The sequence below is a fragment of the Aethalodelphis obliquidens genome, unplaced genomic scaffold (genome assembly GCF_003676395.1).
Source record: "Aethalodelphis obliquidens isolate GAN/ISIS:26980383/991018 unplaced genomic scaffold, ASM367639v1 scaffold2, whole genome shotgun sequence".
Lineage (NCBI taxonomy): Eukaryota > Metazoa > Chordata > Mammalia > Artiodactyla > Delphinidae > Aethalodelphis > Aethalodelphis obliquidens.
In genome coordinates this window covers 7,439,215-7,466,722 of record NW_020837946.1, presented here as the reverse complement: position 1 = coordinate 7,466,722, position 27,508 = coordinate 7,439,215, and the positions used below count along the sequence as shown (strand labels likewise).

Below are 27,508 nucleotides of genomic sequence, written 5' to 3'. Positions count from 1 at the left end.
TACTCTCTCAGGACCATCTCATCCGCTCCAGTGGCTTCAGTTGCCATCTGTCTTCGCATCCAAAGTTTCCCAGACCTGTACCTCCAGGTTACGGTCTTGCTTATAAAATTCAGAATTGTTTACACAGCTGCCTACTGGTCACCTCCACTAAGATACCTCTTGGGCACCTTAAAATCAGCAGTCCCAGCCCTGCCATTCCTCCTTATCACAGGAAGCATCTACCTGGCTCTCCAAGGCAAAAACCCTTAGACATTCATTGTCTTTGGCTCCTCTCTCTTTTGCAGACTTTATTATCTCCGGGCCATCACCAAGTCCAAAATTCTGGTAAAGTGGCAAGAACACAGGTTCTGGTTGAAATTCCAGTTCTAATTGTGGTTTGAACAAATTACTTCACCTTTTTCCAACTCAAGTTCCTCACCTGTGAAAAGGAAATAGTAATACCGAATTCACTTGGCTGTGGTCACGGGGGACTTCTCTGGCGGTCCAGTAGTTAGGACCCCGTGCTTTCACTGCCGAGGGCCCGGGTTCGACCCCTGGCCGGGGAACTGAGGTCCCACAAGCTGTGCGGCACGGCCCCAAGAAAACCCAAAAACATAAAAACAAAAATACAAACAAAAAAACCAAATGGTTGTGGTCAGGATAAAGGAAAGCCTTTACTTGGTAGGCTTTCAATAAATATGAGGGCTCTTCTGTCTCCATTTCCTCTCTCCCCATCTCCATCACCACCTCTGCTTACTCACCTTATTGTTGAATTGGTGTACATATAGTTTCCTGACCTTGAGAATCCCCCAGGAATGAAGTTTCCCATAATTCCTTCATGACTAAGGACAACAGCTTACATCTCGTCATGCTTCTCATAAAGACTTTGGAAAATGCAAAGAAAGTAAAGCAGTCACTGTTGCCATTTTGATATCGTTCCAGTCTTCTATGCGTTCTTTGTTCTTTTTTTAATGTGGTTTTTTTCCCTATATAATTGAGTACACATCCTGCTGCTTTTCATCTAATCCAGATACTTTCCCAGGTTAACAAAGTTCTTCATAAACAGTTTAATGGCTGCCTGCTGTTCTGCATGTGACTACAGTATGGCTTATTTAACTATTTTGCTATTGTTGGCTTTTTAGAGTCTTTCCAGTAAATAATACTGAGGTAAACAGTTTTGCAAAAAAAACCCCACTTTTTCTCCTACGTTTATAATAATTTTTCTAAGCCATAAATTCACAACTTGAATCACTGAATTGAAGGATTTGAAAATTTCTAAGCAGTGCAGTCTGAAGTGGACTAAATGAATATAGGCCTTACCTTAACTACAAAGAGGGAAGTAAAGAAAAAAGCGTTGTAATTAACAGATATTTTAAAATAATTGTTTTCTGTTTTACTGAAAGAGGGCTTGGAAGATCCAAGCAGTGCTCTGTGGGGAAAACATGCCTTTGACTTGAAGTTCCTGGGTCCATGATGGTAAAGGAGGGCTTGTTTCTGTTTTTGTATTTTCATCTGGGTCAGTGAGAGGACAGGCCATTCCTACAAGCTCGTTTCCCTCTAAGGAAGAGAAAAATCATCCAGCATCTAATGATGCAGATCATTAGTTGTGTCAACAGCCTTGCAGTTAAAAAAAAAAAAGTTATAACAATGTATCCTCCTAATGTGCAGTTAATTTTAGTTAAAACTTCCCTGGTGATTTTAATTTTTTAATTTAATTTAACTTATTATTAGTTTGTTTGGCCCCGCGGTGCAGCTTGAAGGATCGTAGTTCCCCAACCAGGGATTGAACCCGGGCCACCGCAGTGAAAGCACCAAGTCCTAACCACTGGACCACCAGGGAATTCCGCCCCTGGTGATTTTTAAACCCAGTGAATTTGTAAATCTAGTAAATGGCCCTGCCTTTGGAAATGTTAGAGCTGCCATAGCCAGCTGGGCTCTAGCAAGACACACACAACTCACTGAGCTCGGGCTTCCCAGCAACACCCGAGCGCTCCCCTCAGAATCCTTTTTTTTTTTTTTTTTTTTTACATCTTTATTGGAGTATAATTGCTTTACAATGGTGTGTTAGTTTCTGCTTTATAACAAAGTGACTCAGCTATACATATACATATGTTCCCATATCTCTTCCCTCTTGCGTCTCCCTCCCTCCCACCCTCCCTATCCCACCCCTCCAGGCGGTCACAAAGCACCCAGCTGATCTCCCTGTGCTATGCGGCTGCTTCCCACTAGCTATCTCCCTTACGTTTGGTAGTGTATACATGTCCATGCCTCTCTCTCGCTTTGTCGCAGCTTACCCTTCCCCCTCCCCATATCCTCAAGTCCATTCTCTAGTAGGTCTGTGTCTTAAATACTGTATGCTAACACATATATATGGAATTTAAGAAAAAAAAAATGTCATGAAGAACCTAGGGGTAAGACAGAATCCAGAGTTTATTACCAGATTCCTTGTTCCTGATCTTCCCTAATCAGGAAAAGCTACTGAGTGCCTCAAGGTTAACATGTCCAGGACTTCCCTGGAGGTCCAGTGATTAAGACGCTCTGCTCCCATTGCAGCGTTGCAGGGGGCACGGGTTCGATCCCTGGTCAGGGAAGATCCCACATGCCTCGTGGCACAGCCAAAAAAATGTTAACATGTCCAGAACCAGACTTTGGACTCTCTACCCATCCCCGCATTCAGTCTTCTCACTCAGCAATGAAACCACCACCTGCCTGGTTGTTTAAATCAAAAACTTGAACCATCCTTGATTTCTTCTTTTCTGTCCTCACCACTCCCCAACACCAAATCCATCAGCATATTCTGCCGATTCTACTTCTAAAAATTTACTTGAGATCTCAAATTGTCCATTTCTCTCCATCTTGCCCAACTGCCCTCTCGTCCCAGCCCCCTTCACTGCTCACCTGCACTACTCGGTAGCCTCCCACGGGGCTCCTACTTCTGCTCTCTCCTCTACAATCTTTTCTCTATGCAGTAGCTAGAGGGATCCTGCGAAAACTTAACTGTGGTCATGTCACACACCCGCTCCTTAAGACATGTCAGAGGCTTCCCTTTGCTAGTAAGGTAAAGGCCAGAAACTCTAACATGGCTGAGAAGGTCCTGTGTACCCTGCCCTGGCCTTCCTCTCCAGCATCGTTGCCCACCATTTCCCCATACACATCCTTCAGTTCCTGCAACTCCTGCACCGAGGGCTCTATACATGTTATGTTCTCTGCTGAGGAGGACCCTCTTCTCTCCCCATCCATCCTTTCCACAGTCTAGGTAGCCCCTCCTTCCCACTTTCCCAGTCTAGGTCAGGTTATTTACTTCTATAGAAACATGGGAGGTTTTTTCCTTCTTTAGAGAACCTATTGCAAAGTTTCACATATATAAAAAAAGGTTTTCCATTCATCAGCATAATTATGTGATGGATGTCTGTCTCCTCTGCTAGACCATAAGATCCTCTCTGCTTACTGTTCACTGTTCTTTCCCCATCAGCTAGCTCAGTGTCTGGCACAAAGTAGGTGCTTAATAAAAAAAATTGGTTGCATGCTAACTGAAGAAGTCAAGTCCTGGTAACAGTCCTCCTTGACAACAGTGTCCCCTTAAGGTGCGGGCTCTTCCCAGAGCGGGCAGACCCGGGTTCTCCACAACACATCATCTTGAGGGAGTGTGATTTCGCTTGTCTTGTTGTTGTTGTTTTTCATTTCAGCTATCAGAATGAATAGAGCATGCTACCTGAAACTTACTTGTTTTTCTCTTCTCTCCTTATTCAGCTAAAGCTTGCTTTTACTCTGGACCACGAGACAGGATTGCCTCAAGGATGTCACATCTACGAGTACCGTGACAGCAACAAGTAAGTCACTCTGTGGGAAAGAGTGTCAGCTCACCATGTCCTGCAGAGGCAGCACCCATAGCCTTCCTCACACTGGGCTTCCCCGACAAAGGGATTGTCAGGGAGGGAATCACAATTTTTGTGACTGTACTAGAAAATAGCTGGCACAAAAATGTTTCTCCTGTAAAATCTCTTTTGCCCTTCAATATAGGACTTGGAATACTTGTGTAGGAGCAGGTGTAATGTATTAGAAGTCTATTTCAAAGCAAAGCCTCCTTTCCAGGCTCCAGCTCCTCTAGATACTCCCCTACCCACTTCATCTCCAATCATGCGCTTGCTAATTGGGTTCACTGTGTGACTTTGGCTTTTGTTGTCATTCAGTCTGACTAAACTATGTTTATAGGTTTGTTGTGATACTCCACCTTGTGAATTTTTCTTTCTTTCTTTCTTTAAAAAAGTTTTTTAAATTTTTAAAATATTTTTTATTGGAGTATAGTTGACTTACAGTGTTGTGTTATTTTCAGGTGTACAGTAAAGTGAGTCAGTTACACATATACATATATTCACTCCTTTTTTAGATCTTTTCCCATATAGGTCATTACAGAGTATTGAGTAGACTTCCCTGTGCTATACAGCAGGTCCTTATTAGTTATCTGTTTTATATATAGTAGTGTGTATATGTCAATCCCAACCTCCCAATTTATCCCTCGCCGCCCCCTTACCTTGGGAATTTTAGAGTTGGGGTACTTCTGGGTACTTACAGAGGTTTAAGTTGGTGGCCTTATTAGAAAGATGGCGCCTGGCATAGTTTTATACACCTCTTCTCTTCATCACAGACTGCCTCCTTGACTGTGTATTTTTGTCTGTGGGCCAGTGAAAGTGGTGATGAGTGAGATAAAGGGCGTGTGCCCTGATGATGACAAGGACTGATGAATGGTGAGGGCAGCTACCCTTGGGCTCCTACTGTGTGTTAGGCACAGTCCAGGGACACTACGTTTGTCATCCCACTTAATTCTCATGGTAACCTGAAGAGTTTTCTTTTATTATTGTTGTACTTGCAGAAGCTGAGGTCTAGGGAATGTATGTAACTTGTTCAAGGTCACTTGCCACAGCTGTGTGAGGCAGCGGTCAGCATTATCACATTAATTCGGGGAAGAAAATAGATGAAAGGCAATTGATGTCCCAAGTTGCTACTTTTGGAAACCTCATTGATGACAAGAATAGTCCCAACCTGGACTCAAGGACTAATTGTTTGAATATCCAACTGTTTAATTTTATCCAGTGGAAGGATCAAATAGGCACAGGCCAGTGGAATCATACATTACCTTCCAGAAGAGAAACTCGCGTCTTCTTTAAGAGCTCATGCTCTGTTATGGGTGGAAGATGGGTTACTGTGTGCCTTTGTGACCAAATTTCCATTCAGATTACTTTCAAGGCATTATTCCTCTTTGTAATTTATCTTTAGGAGGATGCTATCGTCAGCTATTGTGTACCCTCAATTCCCACCAAGTTAATCATTCAGAAAAGGTTGACCAAGCATCCTTTAACACCATCATTCCTCCTCTTGGATGGCACTGTTTCTGGAAGACAGTTACAGGATTTCTAGTCCATTGTGTCAGAGATACAGTCTCAGCTTCTGATAATGCTTGGTTCAGTAGAGAAGTAGGGCTAGACTTCTCTGGGTCAGGACTGACGGGGACAGGTGAGCGAGTCCCTTGGTGGCAGGGGCAAGCATTGTTAGGGAGTGAGAGAACTGTAAGCGATAAGCCCTCCTTGTCAGCGCTGCCATGAGCTCCCTGATGCTTGCTGGATGGCCGTGGATGGCAGCCCGTCACACGACAGCTTGTGGCCGCAGAAACACAGTGGCGTCAGGCTCAGGGGTGTTTACATACTCCAATTCTGGCCTGACTCTCTGCTCTTTGGAAATAAGGTTGGCAGAGTTTTTGTTCAGTGGGAGAAGGGCACCAGCTTTAAGTTCATGTCTGAGCAGTTCAGAGGTCCGGTGACAACAACTTACGTTGTCTTTAAAACCGATCGGAGAAAGTAGCCTAACTCTGTTTCTTGGCCTAATTCCCAACTCCTAGCATATTATCAGAATAAGCAATGTAGGAGAGAATGTAGGAGCTGTAAGTACTGATAAGCTTTGGACCAAAGACCTGTAAAAGAAAGCCTTTGTGTAGGAAACTGGGTAGGAGCCATGATCTCGGAAAGTATGACTATCAGATGCCTCAGTGGTCCCTCCCTACCGTTCTCTCTTGCTAGAGGCAATCTTGGAGTTTATTCTCAACCCGTGGACAAGTTTTCTAACCTCCCCGAGCCTCAGGTTTCTTCATCTGTTAAGAACAATGGGACTAATGGTAACTTTTCTGGCATGATTGTCATGGGGATTGAACGGGAAGACATTGTCGCTGGCCTAGCACGTAGAATGCCCACAGTAAACGTTGACTGCCTCTCCTGAAAAATCGTCTCAGGAAAATCCTCATGACTTCGCTTCTGTTTTCCCAGTGCCAGCAGGGCTGCATCCCTGCACTGTGGCTGCAGCTGGCAGAGTTTTGAGTAGGGAAGAGGCTGGTGCACGCTCCTCTGACAGCCCTCAGCTGTGAGCGCTCTGTCCAAAGGCAGCCTCCCCTCCCCACTGTGAACTGTGAAGTCAAGCGTGGAGAACCCCCGAGCTTGCCTGCGACTTTCTCCTCTCTCCCAGGCTCTGCCCTGTGTTCCTCTGTTTACTTTTAGGGACAGTTCCCTCGACTACCTGAATCTCAACATTGGTGTTGAGGAAATGAGGAGATTCCACCCCAGACCCTAAGGGGTCCATGTTGTCTCAGCCAAGTAACATGAAGGCAACGGCAGCAGAGAGATGAGGTTCTACATATAAAAGAAATTAGCTGAATATTAGTTTGGTACGTTTAGTAATTGAAACTACCGCTTTTATCTGGGTATTCTCTGCAGTATAATTTGTAATCATTTTCGTATTTATCCCTGCCAAATTCAGTCCATCAGCAAAGAAGTTTTTCTGAGTAAGTACTGTGGCGCTCGGTAGTTCTCCCCAGTGGCCTTTTCCTATTAAATGGAGTAGTCCTGAAAGTAGGCACTCCGCTTTTATACTTCCTGGACTCTCGTGTCAGCTTCCTTTCCTGGAATATCCTAGTAGCCCCGATCCGTGACTCTATGTCATCCCGTTCTTCTCCGTCAAGAAGCTCGTTTAGCCTCTGTGCTCCAGGGAGGACAGGCCCTGGGACTTGTCCATCTCTGGTGGGACTTAGACCCTGGAGGGCACGGCTCTCAGGTAAGCATTCTTAAAGCTCTGAGGTCATTAGGGGAAAGAAGCTGAGGCACCTATTGTGCCTCAGGTTAGCTTAGTAAAGCTCTTCTCCTTGAATTATTCTGCCAGCCTCCCAAACACTGTTCAAATCTTCATCTAAGAGGTGTGAGGCGCCAGCCTCCCCACCACCCTGACAGGTACTGCCAGTTGCAACCCACAGACCTGGGGACCACCTTCTTTTTCTCTGTTGCAGAAACTTCACCTGCCTTTAATATGCATGTTAAACCAGTGAATCCAGAACTGATTGAAAGTCATGTGTTTCCAGTTAGGGCTCGGAGGTCTCTTCAGAGAGCAAAGAACAGGCCTAAAAGTGTGAACAAGTGATTCATGAGAATTCAGTTCAACATTTATTAAGCCCCTACTCCATACAACGTATTGTGCGAGGCACTAGGGAGACAGAGATAAATGGGGCCTGGTCTGTGACCTCAAGGAGTTTGTGTAACTAGAAGAAGACACTGCAGCACCCTCCAGGGTGCGCTCCAGCGGTGAGAGTTGAGAGCCGTGGGAGCAGTACTGAGGCCAGTGGCTGCTTCTGACTTGGGAGCAACTCCGTGGATGGTGGCGCCCTGCACAGACAAACAGCTTTGTCCACATACTCCCCACCGTCCTCCTCTTCACCGCCAGGACGGCTGAGCTCCTGTGCAAAATGCCCTCCCTGCCTTTAGCTCTTTCACCTCCAGCGCTTCCACTCTGCAGCCTGAGGGAGCTTTACGTGCCTTTTCATTCTGGTTGCTTTTGCGATGTTATTTTTGTCTTCAGTGTTCTGCCATTTTACTACATTACGTCTAAGAGTAGATTCATCTGTACAGCTTAGGACTCAGTGTAGTTCTTCCCATTTTGAAATTATCTATTATCTGTTTTATTCTCCCTAATCTGTTCTTTTGGAGCTCCTGTTAGAAACCTACCATCTTATTCTTTCTCTTTTTCCTCCTCCTTTTCTGCCAGTGCTGCATTGTGGGGCACGTCCTCAAAAATGTCCGTCGGTTTACTGGTCTCCTTATAGCTGTTTATAATCTGCTCTTGGATACCCCTTCCTGATTTGGGTGTTTAGTTTTAATTTTTAGAAGTTCTGTTGGGAGCTTTTTAAAATCAGCCCATTATTTTTTTTTTTACTGTTCTTTTTTTCCTGTCCTAGTGTTTCACTATGATTTCTGTTCCTTTCATCTCTGCCAGTTATTTTGATTACACTCATTTTATAGCCTCTTTCTGATTGTTCACTTATTTCTAGTTCTAAGGGTACCAGTTCTCCCACACGTCGTCTCTATTGACTTGCCTTTATGGTGGTTCATTTTTCCACACGGTTTGTTCTTTTTTATCAGGAGATTGTCTTAAGCAGGGATTGTGTTCACTGTGAGAGTCCCATATGCCCCCGGTTGTGGATGCATTCTTCCATTGCTTTTGCCATTATTCTGCCATGAGCCTGGGAGTTCTGTAGGTCTTTTCCCGGTTTGGTGTTAACCTCGTGGCTTAGGGTTCTCAGAACCCGGGTAGTGTGCATTCAACCTCGACAAACACATGCGGTACAGGCTTGGAATCCCATCCCACAGAGGAGCGCCTCCCCTCCGCGCTATATACAGACATTCCTCTGGGCTGTGAGAAAGGTCTTCCTGGTCCCTGTTCAAAGACCAGCAGCCCTTCCTGGATCCTGGCTTTCTGCAGGGCTCTCAGTTCCAGTTCCCGGCCAGGTCTTCTCCCTTCTGTGGGTATGAAAACCTTAACTCCTATAACTGTGTCAAGGTCTCCTACCCCCGGCCCTCCTTTGCTATGGTAATGATTATGGCTTTGACTTAGTTTCCTCTTCATTTCAGGTAGCTGGGAATTTTCCCTTCTTTCTTTAATGCTCAGTCATAGATTATTCTTTTGGTATATCTTATCCATCTTTTCTTTGTGTTTGTGTTGGGAAAAAGGTCCACATCAGTTCAGTTTACCATCTTGTCAGAACCAGAAGTCTAAATAAATTTTTGAAAATGTGAGTCTGATTACTCATTCATTCAACAAGCGTACAGAGAGTTTCTGCTGGATACCAGTACAGAGCTAGTCACTGAGGCTGCAGCGCTGAATAAACACTCACGTGGCCCTCAGGGGCTCATAGGCTAGAGGAAGGGACTGGGCACCCGTCACCAGAAGACAGCTCTGTGATTAGACGCTTACCTGCTCCAGCGTACCCCACATTCCATCCTGCCAGACCATCTTGAGTCTGCCGCATGCAAGGTGTCTCTGTGTGACCATGCCATGCCCCGTTTCTAGAACACCACTGTTTCCCACCGCCCACTCACACCCATCTGGGTAATCTCTACTTCTCCTTCCACTCTCAGCCCAGTATTACTTCTGGGAAGCCATTCCAACCCCTGACAGCCATCACGAAGCCATGAGTGCCTTCTCCACAGTCCTCTGCCACACCTGTCCGCTTCTGCTTCTGCTTCAGCATTCATCACAGTGCACTTCAGGCACTGGTTTACTTGTCTCCTACTTCCTCTACGCTGAGTCCTTTTAAGGTCAAGGCCTTGTTTTGTTTATTTCAGTACCTGTAGTGCCTAGCACAGGGGTTGGGAGACCTAATTGAATCCTTTTAGAGAGGGAACCTGGCTACGCAGCCTTTGTCTTTCCAACCTTTGTCTTTTCATTTTTTGTGGGATTATCATGAGGATTAAGTTATACATGACATGAGGGAAAACGGTTTCCTTGGATGGTTTATGCATTCTGAAGAACTAACACATAGAAGAAAGAGACTGCAAACATTTGATTTAATTCTGTGAATATCGTAGTAATTGCAGTTATTTACATCACTACCTACCATTTTTTGCCTGATAGGAGGGCACAGTAATAATTATAAAGAGCATTAAATATGCCAAGCAAGCTTGCAGCAGCTGAGTATAATTGCAAGGCTACACTTTGTTCACGACATGTAGAGTTTCTGATCCACGTAGCATGATAGTGATGGGAGCTACCACCTCCTGAATGCCCACAGCTCACCAGCACTGGGCTAGGGGCTTACCCAAGTTATCTCTAGTTTCAAAACCATTGAAGACAGATCTTATTTTTATAGTTTTACAGATTTCAAAAAAGTCAAGGAGGTTATATTATTTTCACAGTTTTACAGATTAAATAAAATAAAAACAAAACAAGGCTGAGAGTCAGAGAGGTTAGCCTGCCCTAGGTCACACCATGGTCAAGAGCAGAGCCTGAATTTTCCTCTAGTTCTAGCAGATTCCAAAGCCCATTCTGGCCTGCCCCTGTGAAGGAGAGGGATGGGGAAAGGGGGCTGGGCAGGCAGAGTGTCAGCCCACGGTGCTGTTCTCAGGTCCCACAGGGGCGGGCCTGCCTCAGGACCCCTGCCGTGCCCAGTCACTCCTGGGCACAGGGATCCAGAGGGCCAGGGCCGTTTGCCTGGACGGGGCTTCTTGTGGGCAGCCGCAGCCCACCCCTTGCCCTGCACAGATCCGTTTCTCCGCTCGTGTGGGGAGCAGCTTCTCTGTGGCTCCTGTGGCCTCTGTTCCCGAGGAAGAGCTTAGAAAGGACGTGTTAATGGGACAGACCACCGCCTCTGCCGCCCATAGAGTTCTTCTCACCTTCAGCCGGCACCTCAGCAGGTCTTGGCAGCGTAGCTGGTGGTGTGACTCAAAACTTCATTGGGAGGTTCCGAGCCCTTGGTTGTCACATCCTTCTCAGGACAGGGTTGACACATATGTCTATGTGTCTGTTCACAGTCGCGCAAGGGAGCACCAGGAGAGTCCCTCCCCACCATGATGCGACTCCTCCTCTCATCTGCTGACCCCTGGATACACAGCGGGAAGAATCCTGGCAGTAGCATCACTTGTAGTTCAGAGGGACCCTTGTTGTGTTACCCCTGGCCTGAGCTACCTTGGGTTCCATCACCCCCATAGGCGTTAATGAGCCCAGCTCTGTGACTGCCTCTTCTGCTGTCCTTGGTTGTGGCCCGCAAATCTCCTACCAATCTCCTTAGCAGTGCTGGTGTTCCTCTCACCAGCACACTTCTGATGAGCCTGGTGAAGGGGGTGTCCTGTGGGCCCCCCCACAGTCCGTAGGCCTCCGCTAGGTCTTCTGGACTCAGCGTGTTTCTTCCTTCCCCAGCTGTCTGCCAGGGCAGCTCACGCCCTTCCACTTTGCTCAGCCTTAGCTGTCGCTGTCTGCAGGCCTCTAAGGACCACTCCAGCAGTGAGCTTGCCCCGTCCCTTAGAATCCCACATCCCAAGAAAATTCGCCCAAAACAGTAAATTCTTGCTCATCTCATCTCCTGGCCCCTTTGATGAAGGCCCTCAAATCCTGCTAGCTCATCCTTCCCACTCTTGGTATATAATCTCTTTCTGCCTTGTCAGGCCCAGCACATCCCCAGCCCCATTTCCCTGACATTTAAACGTATTTACGGGCCTTGAAGCCCCAGAAATGAGGTGGGGGATGCAGGGTGGGCCCCCTGCATGTCTTGCAGCACAGGATGTCACTAGCCTTCCGCAGGGAGTGTGGGCCACATTTCTGTAAGCTGCCTCTGTAAGAGGCCCTCTGGCTCTCTGGCTTAGCCTGCAGCTGCTGGTTGAGGGCCCTCAGCCTGTCACCGTCTCCCTGCTGGGCACCGTGTGCCTCACTTCATGGTCCTGGTAGACGCTGCACCACCCGGGCTCTCAAATACCTGAATCAACACGGTCAAGCAAAGGCTTTTTCCCAGGTCACCACTGGTGAGTCTTTGAGCAGCTGGGCCACTACTTTGTGCCAGGGATTCTCCACGCCCCACATTCGACTCAGAAGAGTGTCGTCTCTGCCCACTGGGTAGTAAGCAAGCCAGGCCCCAAACTCCATCTCTTTGCCTCTCTCTCAGACCCACTCCAGTACCACTGTGTTAACACATCAGGTCTGCTGAGAAGCAGATGCCAGGACAGGATTAGAAGGGGAGAGAAGAGGAGAAGGCAGGAAGAGAGTCTTCAGATCTTGACACAAGCTCAGCCCCTGTGGAGGAGGGCATAGGAGGAGGACTGGGTAGGAAGAGTCTTGGGCTGCAGCCCAGTTTTAAGAAGGTTCATCCAGACTGATGGGAAGTGCTGGAACCAAAGTCACCTGCTGGAGAAGCCTCACATCCTGCAGGTCCTTCGAGTGCTTAGTCACCGGCTGGGAGCAGCCCTCGGGAAGTGTGGCCTTGGTGTCAGTGCAGTGGTGGGTCAGGGGCTGCGGCTGGGCCACCAGGCCGTTTATGCTCCCGTGGCAGGAGAGCTGAGAGGCGCCTTTTCGTGGCCACCGCACTCAGGCAGGAGAAAGAGCAGGGCTCCTGGATAAAGCCCTGCATCTAATTCGTTTCCTCCTCTGCTTGGTTCGTGTCCTCTTCCTTCACCTAAATAAGCAGATGGAATATTTCCCAGCAGCCCTGACAACTTCAGACCAACACTAACACTTCCCAGTGTTCCCAGTACTTTGGAAATGACACTGTGTGCCTGCACCTCGGACCTGATGCCAGTTCCTCAGGCTAAGGAGTGGTGTTACCTGAGAGCCTCCAGACCTCCCGCTGACACTGCCAGGTTAGAATGAAGAATGCCTTCCTTGTTCCTGGTGAAGCCCTTGGTTAGGAGAAAGGAGAGCTGGAAATCAAGGCGGAGGAGGAGGGCTTTGGGGGAAATTGGAGGCAACTGAGCCAGAGAAAGGTGCCAGAAGTGACCTCATGGGAGCAAGCCGGCAGCTGCAGCGGGCGTCTTGGAGTCAGCCGCTTGCGGTGCAGGTGGGAGCTCACTGTTTTCCACCGCAGCCTTTAGTGTCGGGCTTCGGTGTGATGCGGGCATGACTCCTGCTTAAGCTGCTGGAATCAAGACGGTGATCAGTGAGGGATGCGCTTCTCCACCTCCACACCGTGCAGAGAGATGGTGGGGGCTCCTGTTCCCTCCCACCACCTCACTCCGTGCAGCAACAGTAATGGTATCCTGGGTGCCAAAATGCAGTTTCATTTGACCTGAGTTTTCCCTATAGGAAGGGAAGGGGGTGAGTATGAACACTCCCACTTACAGAAAGGGAGGCCAGTTCCCCTAGTGGTGCCCTGGCCCACCCAGCTCAAGCTGTAAACCAGAGGTAGAGCCAGGAGGCTTCTCCCTGGGATACTGCCTCAGCCATGTGATACACGGCAGGGGTGGGGCCTGGAACAGCTACACAGAGTGATGCTGAACTTGCCTGTGGGTCCTGGGCAGGGAGGGCAGCAAGGCCTGGGTCAGCAAGACTGCCTTCTGTGTAGCTTACATTACCATTGGGTTACAGTCACCCAGTCTCCCACAAATGTAATGCAGCCCACAGGTGGCCAGGGCAGGGAAGCTCTTACTCAGCTGTGTTGAGTCAGCACCCTTTCCCTACGTCTTGGGAGAATGGGGTGGGGGGGTGCGGTGGAGCCTGAAGCCATGCTGTAAAGCACTGAATTGTCTCATCAGAGGTTTCCTATGCTGCTGGGCCAGGGTGCTCAGCCCCTGATAGAAATTGCTAGCTCCTCGGCTCCTGCCGACATTCTAAGGGCAGAACTGATCAGAGTGAGGAAATGTGGAAGCCAGTGGCAATGGGGAGATTATACTGGACAGAGGCCAGATGCAGACACATCATGCACACTGGTCCCCGTGTCTCAGCGCGTAGGGTGACTTAATATCCACTCCACTATTTTCTTCCATAGTCAACACGCTGGAAAATAGATTCTTACATAAACTCACTTTGTGAAACTTATTTTTGAACTATGACATGCATAGAGAAAAGTGCGCAAGTCATGTGCATCTAGTTCAAAGAGTATTAGCAAACAAACACACCCATGTAACTATCACCCACATCAAGAAATAGAACATTTCGGCACCCCGGGAGCTTCCAGCATACCCCTCTCTCCTCCAGAAAGGAATCCACCATCATTGCTTCTGACACTACAGATTAGTTTTGCCTGGCTTTGAACTTCATATAAACGGAATCATTCAGTGGCTTCTCTTTTGTGTCTGACTTTCTTCTTTCAGCGTTATGTTTTTGAGAATTCATCGTTGTTGCTGCATATAGTCCTAATTCATTCATTTTGATTGCTATAAGTCTTCCTTTGTATGAATACATTGTAATTTATCCAATCTGCATTAATTCAGTCAACATTTGAGTTGTTTCCAATTTGAGGTTGTTATAAATAATTCTGCTTATACGTGTCTTTTGGTGCACACATGCACATATCTCTTTTGAGTGTATACCTAGGAGTGAAACTACTAACTCAGAGAAAATACCCACTTTAGTGGATACTGCCAAATGATTTTCCTACGTGGTTGTACCAGTTTAACACTCCTGCCAGCAACATATGATATTTCATATATTTATTGGCCGTTCAGTAGAATGCCTTTTCAAATTGTGTGCCCATTATTCTTCTAGGTTTTCCGTTTTTCTTGTTGACTTATAGTTCACTCTATTCTGGGTGTGAGTCCTTTGTTGGTTATACATGTTGCAGATACCTTCTACTCAGTAGCTTGCCTTTTTACTCTCTTTGGTGGTGTTTAAATGAACAGAAATTCTTCATTTCAATGTAGTTCAGTGTATCGGGTTTTTTCTTTATGGTTAATTCTTCTTATATCCCATTTAAGAAAACTATATAAACATCATGAAGACATGTTTGGTATTAAAGAGTTCTCCAAGAAACAGAACCAGTAGGCTATATATATATATATATATTTTTATTTATATTTGTGTATATATATAAGGAGATTTATTATGAGGGATTGGCTCATGTGATTATGGAGGCTGAGAAGTCCCATGATCTGCTGTCTGGTAAGCTGGAGAACCAGGAAAGTCAATGGTAACTCCCAGTCTGTGGGGAGGAGAAGATAAGACGAGAGGGCAAGCAGTGAGAGGAAGAACTCCCTCCTCACCCTTTGGCTCTGTTCAGGCCTCCCCATGCTGGGGAGGGCAGTCTACTTATCCAATGCAAGTGCTCACAGACACACTCAGAAATAATGTTTAATCTGGGCACTCTGTGGCCCGTCCAGTGGACACAGGCAATTAGCCATCAACATGTTCTTACATTATCTTCTAGAAGCTCTATTGTTTTACCTTTTCTATTTTAGACCATAATCTACTCAGAAATGAGTTTTGAATATAGTACAGCATGTTTCAGTTTTTCCCGTATGGACATCTAATCGACCCAGCATCATTCCTACTGCTCCACAGGGCCACCTTTGTCAAAATGAAGGGTCTGTATCTGCACGGATCTGTATCTGCACTCTGTTCTGTTTCACTGATCTGCGTGTCTCTTGTGCTAGTGCCACACTGTCTTAATCATTGTACCTTTATTATAAGTCTTGATATTCAGTAGAGTTAGACCTTTCCACCTTGCTACTCCTCAATAAAGGGCACCTAGCCTATTCCTGGCCCTTTCCATTTCCATGGAAATTTTAGAATCAGAGTGTCAGTTGCCACACACATGCACACGGACTTGCTGGGATTTACACTGAGATTGCACTGGCTTTACACTGAGATCAAGTTGGGAAAAAATTAACCCTTTTATGATTGTCTTCTACTCCACAAACATGGTGTAGCCCACTCTTTATTTAGGTCTTCTTTAATTTTTCTCAGTAACGTTTCATAAATTTTTATGCAGTGGTCTTCTTGATTATCTCTCATTAGATTTACTCCTAGGTATTTAATGTTTGTGATGCTATTTAAAATGGTATTTATAAATTTCCTTGTCTCTTTGTTGCTGATGTATGGAAGGACAGTTTATTTTTATTGACCCTGTGTCCAGTGACCTTGCTAAATTTATTCAAATAACTCATCTGCAGATTTTTTCTGATTTTCTCTGTACCCAGTTTTACTTGTTCCTTTCCAGTATCAACACCATTTGTGTCTTTTTCTGGCCTCGTAGTGCTATACAGTATTTAATGGAAGTGACGATAGCAGGCGTCCATGTCTTGTTCTTGATCTTAGAGAAAAGGGTTTTTACCACAAACTCACTTTTAAATCATGAAAACTTACACTAAAATTCCCTTTTGTATACATTTGATTTTACTTTTCCCCAAGTTGATCTTTCAATTCGAAGGTACTTTTTTAAGTTTGAAATGTGGCAGTGGTGGTTTTTGTATGTTAAGAGGTAGGCAGATGGAATATCACAAGACTGTGACTCCTTATTTTAACCTTGTGAGGAAGACTTTGCCTTGTCCGTTTTACAGACGGATCGCGTGGCTGATACAGCTGAGCAGGGGTTGTAACAGGTGGTGTCGGACCCAAAGCCCAGGCTGTTCTTACTACTCCTCGATTCCCTGGTAGAATATTGAATGTGTAACCCTCAAGGTCACAAAAAAATACCACATTTGTCATAGGTTTCCAAGAGGAGAGTTGCTAAGCTACTTCACAGGTACGCTGAACATCTTTTCCTTTTCCCTCCCCCGTACCTCCTTATAGCACTGTCGTCTGCACATCCGCCTTTCTCTGATTTCCATTGTCATGGAAGCAAACTGGGGCAGCCAAGTCTCGTGCTGAAAGGAGCCCTCCCTGCCTGCCCGTGCAGCTGCACCTGCAGCTCTCCTCAGCCACCTGGCTGAGCCACCGGGCTGAGCCCCCCACCAGGCTAGGCCTTCCCTGGCCTCTACTGCCATTTGGGCTTTTCTCTGATGCCAAGGAGGTGGGCGGTGAGGATTGAGGGCTTTCCTTCTGGTCAGGCTGCTTGGGTTGTTGGGTGGGACTGTGTGTTTTTAAGCCCTCAAGCTGTCCCAATTAGAGGATTATGAACCCTATGCAGACACACAGAATCTTTCTCTGCTGAGGTTTGGAGAGAGCAAGGAAGAGTACAAGGAGGGTAGAGACCCAAACAGGCCCGGGGCTGGCAGGGGCTTCCGGGGCCCGAGCCACGATGTGAGAGTGTCCCTTCCTGCAGCCCAAACAACTACCCAAGGATGACCCAAGACAGACAATTCTAGGCCACCAGGAACTCTCGAAACTAAATACTTTGCAACTCTCAAAGACCTCATAAAAGAGAGTTCCCTTGGTTGGTTTAACACAGGGCTACATTAAGCAAACAGCATTTTTTCCTTCTTGTTAAATTTCCTTTGTATAGCTTTGCCGTTCCCTTTACTCATCTTTTTGCGATGGACTGCAATCGTGTCCATTCTAGGAACCTCCTAGGGCTGCAGCAATCCAGTGTGACTTGGGATCCTTCAGTTGTTTTTTTCCAAATTCTCTTTGAGCATATGGTGACATGATTTGACCAGTGAGAGAGGATGGGGAAAATTAGCATTTTTGTTTTCTCTGTACCTCTCTCTCTCTGCCATGTATATACCTTTGTCAGAATTCCCTGGCACGATCTATGTCTTTTCTGCCACTCTGGGTATTTGTCCATCCACCGATTCCCATCCCAGTGGGAAGACTGCTCTTTGGCCCCTAAGGCTAACCTTTCTAAGTTGATGGCTCAGCTGTTTAGTTTTTAAACCCAAGGAGGGCTGTCCCTTTCCAAGACCTTGAGGAGTGCTAGAAGCTGGTGGTATTCAGGCCAGTCCCATTTGATGAGCAGGTCCACTCAGTTCCTGGCAAGTGCTGCCTGCCGGTGGGCTGCACCAGCCTCTAGGGCATGTTCAGATACTTAAAGTAGCAAATGCCTCTGCCATAAGCACCCTCCCTTGGGTGGCTGGAAGTCAGAGCCCAGGCCCAGGCCACAGAGGCCTGAGATACTCTGAGGGAGGTTCGCCCATGCAGGAAATGGGCCACAGGATTGCGTGTTGGCTCTAAGCCTGAAGAAAGGTGCCCATGGCTGGCACCTCCTGCAGCTGCCTGGCGGGTGGCCAGAACGTGCTTGGCTCTCTCGCTTTTGGCTGTGCTCTCTGTGGGGAAGTGGTTCTGATCTGTCTTCACTGCCACTCCCCAGCTCTCTGGGGCATTGTGGCTTTCTCTTGGTGCTTGGGCAGGAAGCCTCCAGAGCCTGAGGGGGTTGCTGTGCTTGATGACAAAGGCCATCAGTGGATGGAAATCACTTAGATATAAATCACTTTATTTATTGAAGAGGAATTGAACACGATTACTCTCCCTTCTGAGCACACTTCTCCAAAGGTGGGCACTCACGTGGGCAGAGACCTCACAGAGTGACCAGAGCAGGTGCCCAGCTCATGCCCGTTGAGTCAAGCAAAAAGCAAGTGGCCAACTTACGCAGCTGCTCTGAAAACCCACCCCAGCAAAGCCTAGCTGAGATGCAGAGCACACAGCACGCACTGACTGCAAGCTGCCCCCTCCAGCCCCACATGACCCCACGACCCAAGGACGTGCCAGGGGCTGCTGGGCCAGGCTCCAAGGTTGAGGATGAGTGAGACACGGTGTCTGCCTTCCAAGCCCAGGAGTGGGCCGGTGTGGCAGAGGACGTGGCTCGTTTCCTGGCGTCGATGAGGACCTCGCTGCCATCACCCTGGAACTGAAGGGCTGTGGGGAGCGCTCAGAAGCAGGGCCCACCAAGCCAGCAGCACTGCGCTCTCTGGGCAACATTCCTGTCTTGGGTGTCCTCTCGATGGTGTCTCCCTCAGTGGTGGGCCAGCTGTGATCTTCTCTAAACACCTTCGTGTGTGAGCTCTCTGGAACTTCACAGAAGGAATGGCTCTTGTTTTAATTTATGGACGTATTTTTCGCTTTAATGGTGTCCGCTGGACGTCATGCAGCACTTTTTAATAATTCAGGATTATTCACAATGTTTATATGGTGATACAAAAGCATTTTCCTTAGGCTCTACTGCGCTCTGCGGCTTTGCCTCTGCTCTAAATACTCCCACGGTGCCGTGTGCTTTCACTCGACTTTACTGAGGCCCTGCCCCAACTGTCTTTGTGTCCACCTTTACAGTCAGGGCCCGTTGTCACTTCTCTACTGCTGTCCAGGAGACACCAGGAGCACCCTCTCAGCCTGGCTGTGAGCACGAGGCGCCATGGGGGTATGGCGTCGGCCAGGAAGCCGAGTCTAGTAGTCAGAACTGTCCATCGAGAAGAGGAAAGGGTCTGAGCGGGGAGCGCAGGCGGGACTTCCCTGAGAGTCACACTCGACTCCTGGCTCCGGCACCTGTGTTGGCCCCCAAGGCCTGGTCTGTTGGTTGTTTCCTGGTTTTGCCCCATGTGTCAGACTCAAGATTGAGCATGTGGTTGAGTTTTAGATAAGTGAGATGGTGGTGTACTTTTTAAATCAACTTGAACTGAATTGTTTAGTGCGTCTGTCATGTTGGGAAATTCTTCCTTAGTGCTAACAGCCCTCTGGTTTCATCTCAGTCTGTTTCCTCTCATTAATTAGTCCTCAGTGCGGATGAAAGACCAGTTAGCTGGTCGCCATCTTCTGTGTCGTAAATATTCCAGGAAACAGTCAGATCTTCAGTGTTCCGCTGTCGAAGCTGAAGGAAGCCTTCCCGCCTCGCGGCTTTCTCCTGGTGTGTTCTCCAGCTGTCAGGCTCATCAGACCTAACTCTTACGCGGCCTGTGCGACCGTTCGCCTCCTCAGAAACGCCAGTACTTTGCTGTGTGTCCTGTGAGGCAGGCTCCACCTGAGGCTTCATGACCCATGAACTCCTTGCAATAGAATGGGGGAGGTTTTGTGGGTAGAGTGTGTGAAGGAATGCGTGGAAAACCGCTTTCCTCAGATCCTCTGAGGGATCCGTCGCCCAAAGTGCTGAGAACATTGCTGTGGGAACTCAGTAAATAAATGCCGAAGCAAAGAGCCAGTGTGTGACTAAGAAAATTCTCATGGGGCGGTAGGGGAGTGAGTATGTGTTTATCTCCTGACTCCCTAGGCCCAAGGGCTGGGACAGTATCTGTGTCCCAGCCCCTAGCACAATATCTGGAATGCTGCAGATGCCCAGCAAGTGCTGCGTGAATGTCTCCAGGGCGCTGGCTGCATTCGCTCTGTGTTCTAACATCCTTCAGTATTCTAATGACACCAGACTCTTGTCACCTTAAGGTTTTTGTAATAATAATTACTAATACTTACGGAATGCTTAACAACATGCCGGGCCCTGAGATGAGAGCTTTACGTAATGTGTCTCATTTAATCCTCCCCCTGAGGGGTGGGAAGTGGAGGTTAGGGAGGTTAGCCGTCCAGGTTACACAGGCCGTGTATGGTGGACACCCCCCCCCACCTTCCCTCTTGACTTCAACAAGCAAGAGCACAAGAGGTTGCTGCTGCCCATCCACAGGGAGAAGCCTGCCCTGCTGCGCGCCCTTCCCATCCAGGCCAGACCAGCTCTCCATAGAGGCCTGAGGCCAGCGCTGGTCCGAGCCCTGATAAAGCTGAGCTCATGCCGGGGAACCACAGGAATCTTCAGGAAGCCCTTATATATTCAGAGTTGCGTTACTTGCCAGATGGATCATTTCCCACTGCCAAACTTAGAAAGTGACCCCTCGGAAATTCCTCAGTGTGGAAGGAAGGGCCCTGAGGACGTCTGCCCACGTGCCTCGTGGGCAGGGGATGCATTTGCCCGTTGTTTCCTAGCCCAGATCTAGACACCTTTCCTCTGCTTGTCTAGCAAACTGTTGGACACCTGCTAGTGCCAGCTACTGGGCAATGAGAAAGATCCTACCCCCCCGCCCCGAAGCGCACAGCCCACAGAGGAAGACAGGTGTGTAAGGTAACATTCACAGGTGGTGACGAAGGCCATGGTGGAGGTGTGCGCCCAGTCTCTGCATGCAGTTGGCAGTGGACACCGCCCTGAGCTGTGCTCTGCCTGTGAGGTGAAACCAGCAGCCAAGTGTTTGTGTTGTTGCAGAATGACCAGATGGCAGTAATTCTGCAACACCCAAATGTGACCTGTGAGGAACTGGGCTTGAACTTCACAAAGATTTGCTGGGAAATGGACTGGCATAGACACCTCTAGCCAGGGAGCACGGTCTCTCTCTCCACAGTGGCTATGGGAGGACGGCCACAGCCAGGTGACCACACAGGGCCCTGCAGGGCACTGGGCAGGGCCTCCTCCCAGGTGGGGACAGCTGGGCTGAGGCCTCTGCCAGGAAGAGCAGTTCTCACCCTGAGGGAAGCCTGGGTGGAACGGGCTGGTCCTCCCAGTCATGATGGCTGCCCAGGCCTGGCCTGAGCCACCTATGACGAGGCTCCCAGAGGCCATTGCTGACGCAGAAATCTGGTCAGCTTCCCAGGCGCCTAGAGAACTGTTTTAGAGCATCTCTAGGTCCTGGAAAAGCAGGGTTCCCTGGGCATCCCAGGCTGCCCTAAACGATGGACTTGGCCTGCAGAGCGGCAGCTCAGGAAAGTAGAACCGTGGGCTCCATCCAGGCTTTGACATCCACTGGCCTTGCCGTCTGACTTAACATCAACCCAGCCTAATCCAGGTTGTTCTGGCCTTGGATCTAAGGTGGAGTTGAGGGTGGCACCTGGAAAGGGCTGAAGTCTTCACACAGCCTGTATATGAGAGCTTCCATCAGTCCAGAGATGCAGGGGTAGAGGTGGGGATGAAAACCAGCAGTCTCCTTGCTCGCCCCTGCCACCCCTCCCAGTGTGCTCGCCCCTGCCACCCCTCCCAGTGTGCTCGCCCCTGCCACCCCTCCCAGTGTGCTCGCCCCCCTTTCCAGTGTGCTCGCCCCTGCCACCCCTCCCAGTGTGCTCGCCCTCTCACCGGAGGGAGAGCCGGTGCACCCTGGAGGTTGGCTGTGTGTGTGTCTAGTCAGGGACATGACGATGCTGGGGAAGCCCAGAGGCTCTGGATGGGAACAAATCCATTTAAACCACTCTGAACCTGGTTCATAAAACTGTGGGTCAATATTTTAAGAGTCACATAACTAACGAAGAGCTCTGCCAGACTCAACATACCGCATCCCAGTGGGTGATAAGACAAGCGCCAGTTCAATGGAAACAGCCCAGGAGAAGATTTTTTTTTTTAAATCTGCTACTTTTCATATTTAGAATGAGGTGGGCTGCTCTGGACAAGAGTATTCATTTATCAGGTGACCAGCACATAAGCCCCAGCCATACTGTCACCCTGTGTTGGATCTAAGTGATGACTGTCTACAGGTAGGGAAGAATTTCGTTAGAGCAAATCAGCAGGTCCCATCAGGCTGGCAGAAGCTGACTTAGGTTCTGTCTCTTGAGTTCACATGCCTGCCTTCCAGCGGGGAACAGCTGAAGGGAAGCTGCAGGAACCCCACTCCTAGGCCCTTCTCCTGGGGGTCTCTGCTTCCACCCCACAGAACAGTCCTCCTTCCCTCTTTTCTGTGGAGCACCAAGCAAATCATGTCTCTGAAGTGCCTCGTTCATTCCCCAAACAGGCATTTGACATTGCAGCTCTTGGCCTGTCTAACCCAGGTTGAACAGCACCTACACGTGCCCCTGGCCCTGGGACACAGAGGTGGACAAGGCCTGGTCCCCAGACAGGAAAACTGGCCTCAAAAGAGACGGTTGCAATCCAACAATGAGTTCTGGGGCTAGAATCAGCCCAGAGGACCATGGGCCAAGAAGGGTGATGCCTGAACTGCGCCTTGAAAACTCAGCTGTGACTGAGTGGAGGCAGGCTAGGGGAGGGAGCAGCCTGGAAGCCCCAGGGGGGTCCTAGGAAGTGTAGGTGCACGTCACCCAAGAGGAAGCCCAAAGAGAGATGCCAGTTTCCTCATGGCTGCGGGGGGAGCTGGGCTGAGGCCAGCAGCAGGTCAGTGAGACGTGCAGGGGCCGAGGGAGCTGCAGCCTTTGATGCAAGAAGCCAACCCACCCTTAGCCCAGCCCCTCTGAGGGCCCTTTACACTGTCAGGGGCTGGGCAGTTCTAACAGTGTGGAACTCACCAGGGGAAACAAAAAGGACCAGAATTCTTTACCCAGCTCAGAGTTCAGTGAGGAAACACCCTCTTGGGGCAGACTAGAGAGTCTTGTGTGAGGCTTGCCGAGGTCTCGACAGCTCCTAGGGCAGGCTTCCAGACCAAGATGTCTAAGGGTCGAGATGGCCATGGCCCCGAGGACGACTCTCCCCGCCCTTCTGACCCACTGAGTGGCGTTCGCCAGAAAGAGGTCCACAGATGAAAGAGGCAGAACCTTCAAGTCTTTAGCCGGCGACAGGAGAACTAGAGCAGTAAAAGCAAATGTGCTCAGCCCCTGTGCTCATCCCAGGGGCAACACCGAGACACAGAAGGAGGCCAGAGCCCCAAAGGCAGATGGGAGGAAGCGTTCACATGGGGAGCTGGCGGTGTAGGGATAAGTCCTATTCCTGTCCTCTTGTCCGCCGAGCCAGAGACAGGCAGAGGTAAACCGAGAGCTAAACATAAGACCTCCAGGGTTACAGAATGTCCCAGCCCGGCCAGGCCCGGAGGTGGGCTTGCGTGTTTGCAGGCCCAGTACGGCCAGCCGCAGACGTGGGGGCAGGGAGCCTTGGGGAAAGGCGCTGTCCCTCTGAGGTTGCTGGGCAGGTGGCAAGCTAGGTCGAGACGAGTGACCTCGGCTCCTCTGCTGCTGCAACCCTTGCTGAGGGCGGGAGGTGCCCTTGACAGTCAGGAAGGAAGGGCGGTAGTGACACAGCAGACCACCATGGGCGCCCGTCCCCCAGGTGCCAGTGTGGCCTCAGGGCAGGCCCTGTGTTGACCCCCCGCTGTCAGCAGAGCCCTTGGTTGGGTGCTGCTAAGGAGACCCTGCTGTCCAATCCTTAGAAAGCTTAAGGCAGGCGGCACAGGATCACCTGAGGAAGAGCAGTGGATGGGGCCCCTGGTGTCCTCGCTCTGTAAGCTTAGGGGAGTCACATGACCTCTCGGAGCCTCCCTTTGCTCGTATGAACAATGAGGGGTCTAAGACTTGTTGTGAGACTCAGAAGGGCCAACAGTGGCCAAGCACCTGGCATTGGGCCCGCACAGAGACCCCCAAAGGCATCTGCTCACCCGCGCCAGACTCGGGCCAGCTCCCCACTCCACAGCGAGGTGGACAGGGGCTGCACCCCCAGGCCCATTTCCTCCTCTGCAATGGAGGTGGCAGGATCCTCTCTCTCTCCCTCTCCCGCAGTTGTAATGAGGGTCACGTGGCTACCATACGTGCAGACAACGTAAAGCACCATGGAAATGTTAGGAATTGGTCTTGCATGAACCAAGCAAAACATTGCAGATAAAAAACATACTTAAGAGTGCCTACTGAATGCCAGATACTGTTCCAGGCCCTGGGAATCAAGGTAAATGGAGCTAGCTGAGCCAGCCAGAGCCAGGTTGGTGGGGGACAGGTGGGATTGGTGGCCCATAAAGAGTCGGGGGTGGGGCTGGAGGGCAGCCTGGGACAGTAAAGGCATCGCAGGTGCAGGTGAGTGGAGACCCAGGTAAGCAGAAGCCAGAACACGGCTGCAGCGTGAGAGAGTAGGATTTGTGTCAGCTGGGAGCTGGGGGGCGTAATCAAGAAAGTATTTGACAGTGCAGTTCTTGGTCTCTGTCTGGGCCGAACAGAGCAGAGGGCTGCGGAGCATGGAGAGTCGGAAAACCCTCGCTGGGACCCGCAGCCCAGCCCCAGGGCCTCGAGCACTGAAGACTCGTCTTCAGCGACGACCGGCAGGTCTGCCTTGGGTCCAGGGGGAGAAGGAAGGACTGACATTTCCCAAAAGATTTTACAAGACATGTTGTCTTCAAGGAAGCCAATCCCACCCACGTGTGTGGCTAGAACTGTAGCCCACTCTTGGACCTTTTTCACAAAGCCAAAAAGGGCGTGTCAGGGTTACGAGGAGCCCCACAGGGGCCTTTGTAGTGACCGGAAGCACTTGCCCAGTCTGCCCAGGCAGTTTCCTAGGGTGGTTTCACAGCCAGGTCCCCCTGCCAGTGTGCGTCCTGCCTGCGCCTTCCACTTGGCCCATCTCTTCCCGGTGGCGTCGGCGCAGGTGCCCGCAGGAGGTCAGTGTGTCGGGGCTGGGGCCCCACCCCTCCTGCTCATTGCTGCAGCCTCCCCGGGGCCCCCCTAGTGCTGCAGGCCCCGATTGCACGTGTGCCCTGGACAGCCCCCCCACCCCCACCCCCAGTGGAACTCTGGGCCTCCCACAGAAATGCAGAATCCTGCAGGGCTTGCTGGAGGTGGAGTTGCTGTGCCGGGGCATGGTGGGGGGAGAACGTGGAAACGCAGATTCCCTCTTTACGGCAGAGGGGCCACTACTGACCTAAAGAACTCGGATTCCCATTCTACCCATTCCAGAAACCGCTTTTCTCCTGGACACATTACCCTTTCCTCCACTTGCACCAGGTAGGCCTGGCAGCCCCTCTCATCACAAGTTAGGGGTAGAGGACAGACTTCAGAGTCAGAAAGCCCAGTCTCCAGACCACGGCCCTGCCACACACTGGCTCTGTAATCTACATGGTCACCATCCTTGGCCTTTCAGACACTCGGTTTCCCTGTGGCAGATTAGGCCTGACACGCCCCTTGCCGTGCAAGGTTTTGTGAGGATTTGATGAAATCACGTGCCCAGCCTGAGACCAGCAGTGGTTCCTATTTCCCTGCAGCCTTTAGTGGTCGTACAGCTGGGGTGGCGGCCCTGCCCAAGGAGAGCTGCTCCCCAGCGGCAGTGAGGCCAAGACTGTCTTGGAGGTGAGCGAAACATGCTCTAAGGTGCAAAAGCAAAGGAGCTTGAGTTCCCAAGGACACGCGTCTCGTCCTCTCTCATCTAGCTGCCTTTTGTAGTGTGTGTGTGTGTGTGAGAGAGAGAGCGAGAGAGAGAGGGATGGAGAGAGAGAGAGAGAGAGAGAGAGAGAACCTGTGGGTTCCACAACACCCTTATCTCTCGAATATTCTCGTACCTAAAGCCTAGTTTCTAAATCACAATTGCTCTCTCCCAACGTCAGTGGTGACCCACCGTGCCGGCCCCCACTGCGCTTGCCCTGTCTCTGTCCATTATCCAGGGCTGCCGAACCGGCCCCCGCTTTGGGGCTGGGGCCTGAAAGGGACGCCAGCCAGGGAGTCCACCTAGGGCAGATGAGCCACTGAGGGCACCACAGCGGCTCCCAGAGGTGCCGGGGCTTCTGCGCGTCTTGGCCGTACCTCCTCTGGTCAGCGGTTCTAACTCCAGTTGGACAGCAGCTAGAGGTGGAGAAAGGCATGTGTGTCAACACTGTGGTGGAGCTAGCAAGCACTAATTACCCAGCTCTTCAAGGGCACACGGCACAAACTGCGACCTGGTTCTGCTTAGGGGGAGTTTTCTGCCACAAGCGCAGGTCTGCCCGGTGCCTCGGAGAGCAGAGCCCTGAACCTTGGGAAGGGAGCGAGGCTTCTCTAGCTTCTTGACGCTGACAAAGGGCTTTCTGCCTGTCAACCAGGCTCTCGGCAGTCCCCTCCCCCCTCCCTACCGCAGCTACTGGGCCTCCCTTTGGCAGGGCCCGAGGGCCGCTCTGAACTGGAGCCTCTGGAGACGTCCTTTGAGGTAGAAAAACAAGCGGCTGAAACGTGCCTCCTCGCTGCAGCTGGGCCCCGCCCGCTGAACCTATAGAAAGGCCCTGGAGTGGATTCAGCCTCCCAGAAGAGGAAACCTGGCTCCGGCTTCACCCGCAGGTCCTGTTATGTCTGGCTCCAGAGGCCTTCTCCTCTGGGGTTTTCCACGCCTGTGAACTCGGCCCCATTCATTTCCCTGTGGTTTCGTGGGAATGTCCAAAACGCTCAGCAGGTTGCAGTGAGCCCAGGAGGAGAGGGGTCAGCGCGAGGCCCGAGCGGCGGCCGGAGCACCCTCCACTCGGGCCTGCAGCGGGGTGCCCGCCGGCTGTGGATGGGCGCCCTTCCGTCAGTCTGCTGCATTTCCTTTGATGCTCCCCCAACCTACCCACCCACCCGGGAGACTGCCTGCGGCTCCCTCCCTCCAGGCCGCCCCTTTCCGGCTCCGGGCTACCAGCTCCACCCTGGCCTGGGATAGAGCTGCACTGTGCTCCCTTCCCATCCCCAGCAGCTTCCACTTTAGCGCTCATCCGGCCGCTGACTTCCCATCTCACCGGCTCCTGGGCCCTTGCATTTTCCACCACACTACACTCAATTAGGGGCTGTGGGGAGAGCAGCGGAGGGCCCCTTGAGGGTGGCCAGTGCCTCCGCTCCCGCCGGCTGCTCAGCTGCGGAGAAGGGGCCACGCCCAGGCGCACAGCCCTTGTGAGAGGCCTAGCGGCTGCCTTCACAGCCAATGCGAAGCCCAAGGGCTCCTGGCCCACAGTGAGGATGTGCCCAAGTGGGGAAAATTTAGTCTTCAGAAGAAATGAATTTGAAACTGGCTGGGAGCAATTCTTATCAAATTTCCAAGTTAGCAGTTTTCACCGAGAGCTAATTGAACAATCTCTGTAAGAGGTCTAATTCCATTTGCAGGAGGTTCCCGCAGAGTTGTGAGGAGTGCCCTGGTGGCTGAGGGCAGAAGAGGCTGTTCTAAGTCTCTCAGTTGGTTTTGATCTTTGAAAATGGATGCATTTGCAGGTTTGGGCAGCAGCCGTGCCACTCTGCCCTGGCTGCCCGGCTCCCCAGTCACTTCCGAAGCCACGTTCTGAGT

General features: G+C 50.3%; 1 protein-coding gene across 7 annotated transcripts in view; it reads left to right on the top strand.

Moving 5' to 3' along the window:
* The window catches only part of DIS3L2 (DIS3 like 3'-5' exoribonuclease 2), a 373,385-nt gene that overhangs the window by 330,494 nt on the left and 15,383 nt on the right, over positions 1-27,508 (top strand). For 5 of the 7 annotated variants that reach the window (XM_027118351.1, XM_027118355.1, XM_027118369.1 and 2 more), the window contains one exon: positions 3,730-3,809. In XM_027118351.1, the coding sequence (XP_026974152.1) occupies positions 3,730-3,809 (80 nt within the window). Of the gene's footprint in view, positions 1-3,729; positions 3,810-12,457; positions 12,535-20,812; positions 20,976-27,508 lie in introns of those variants that run through there. The other 2 variants (XM_027118381.1, XM_027118380.1) reach the window with 2 other exon arrangements.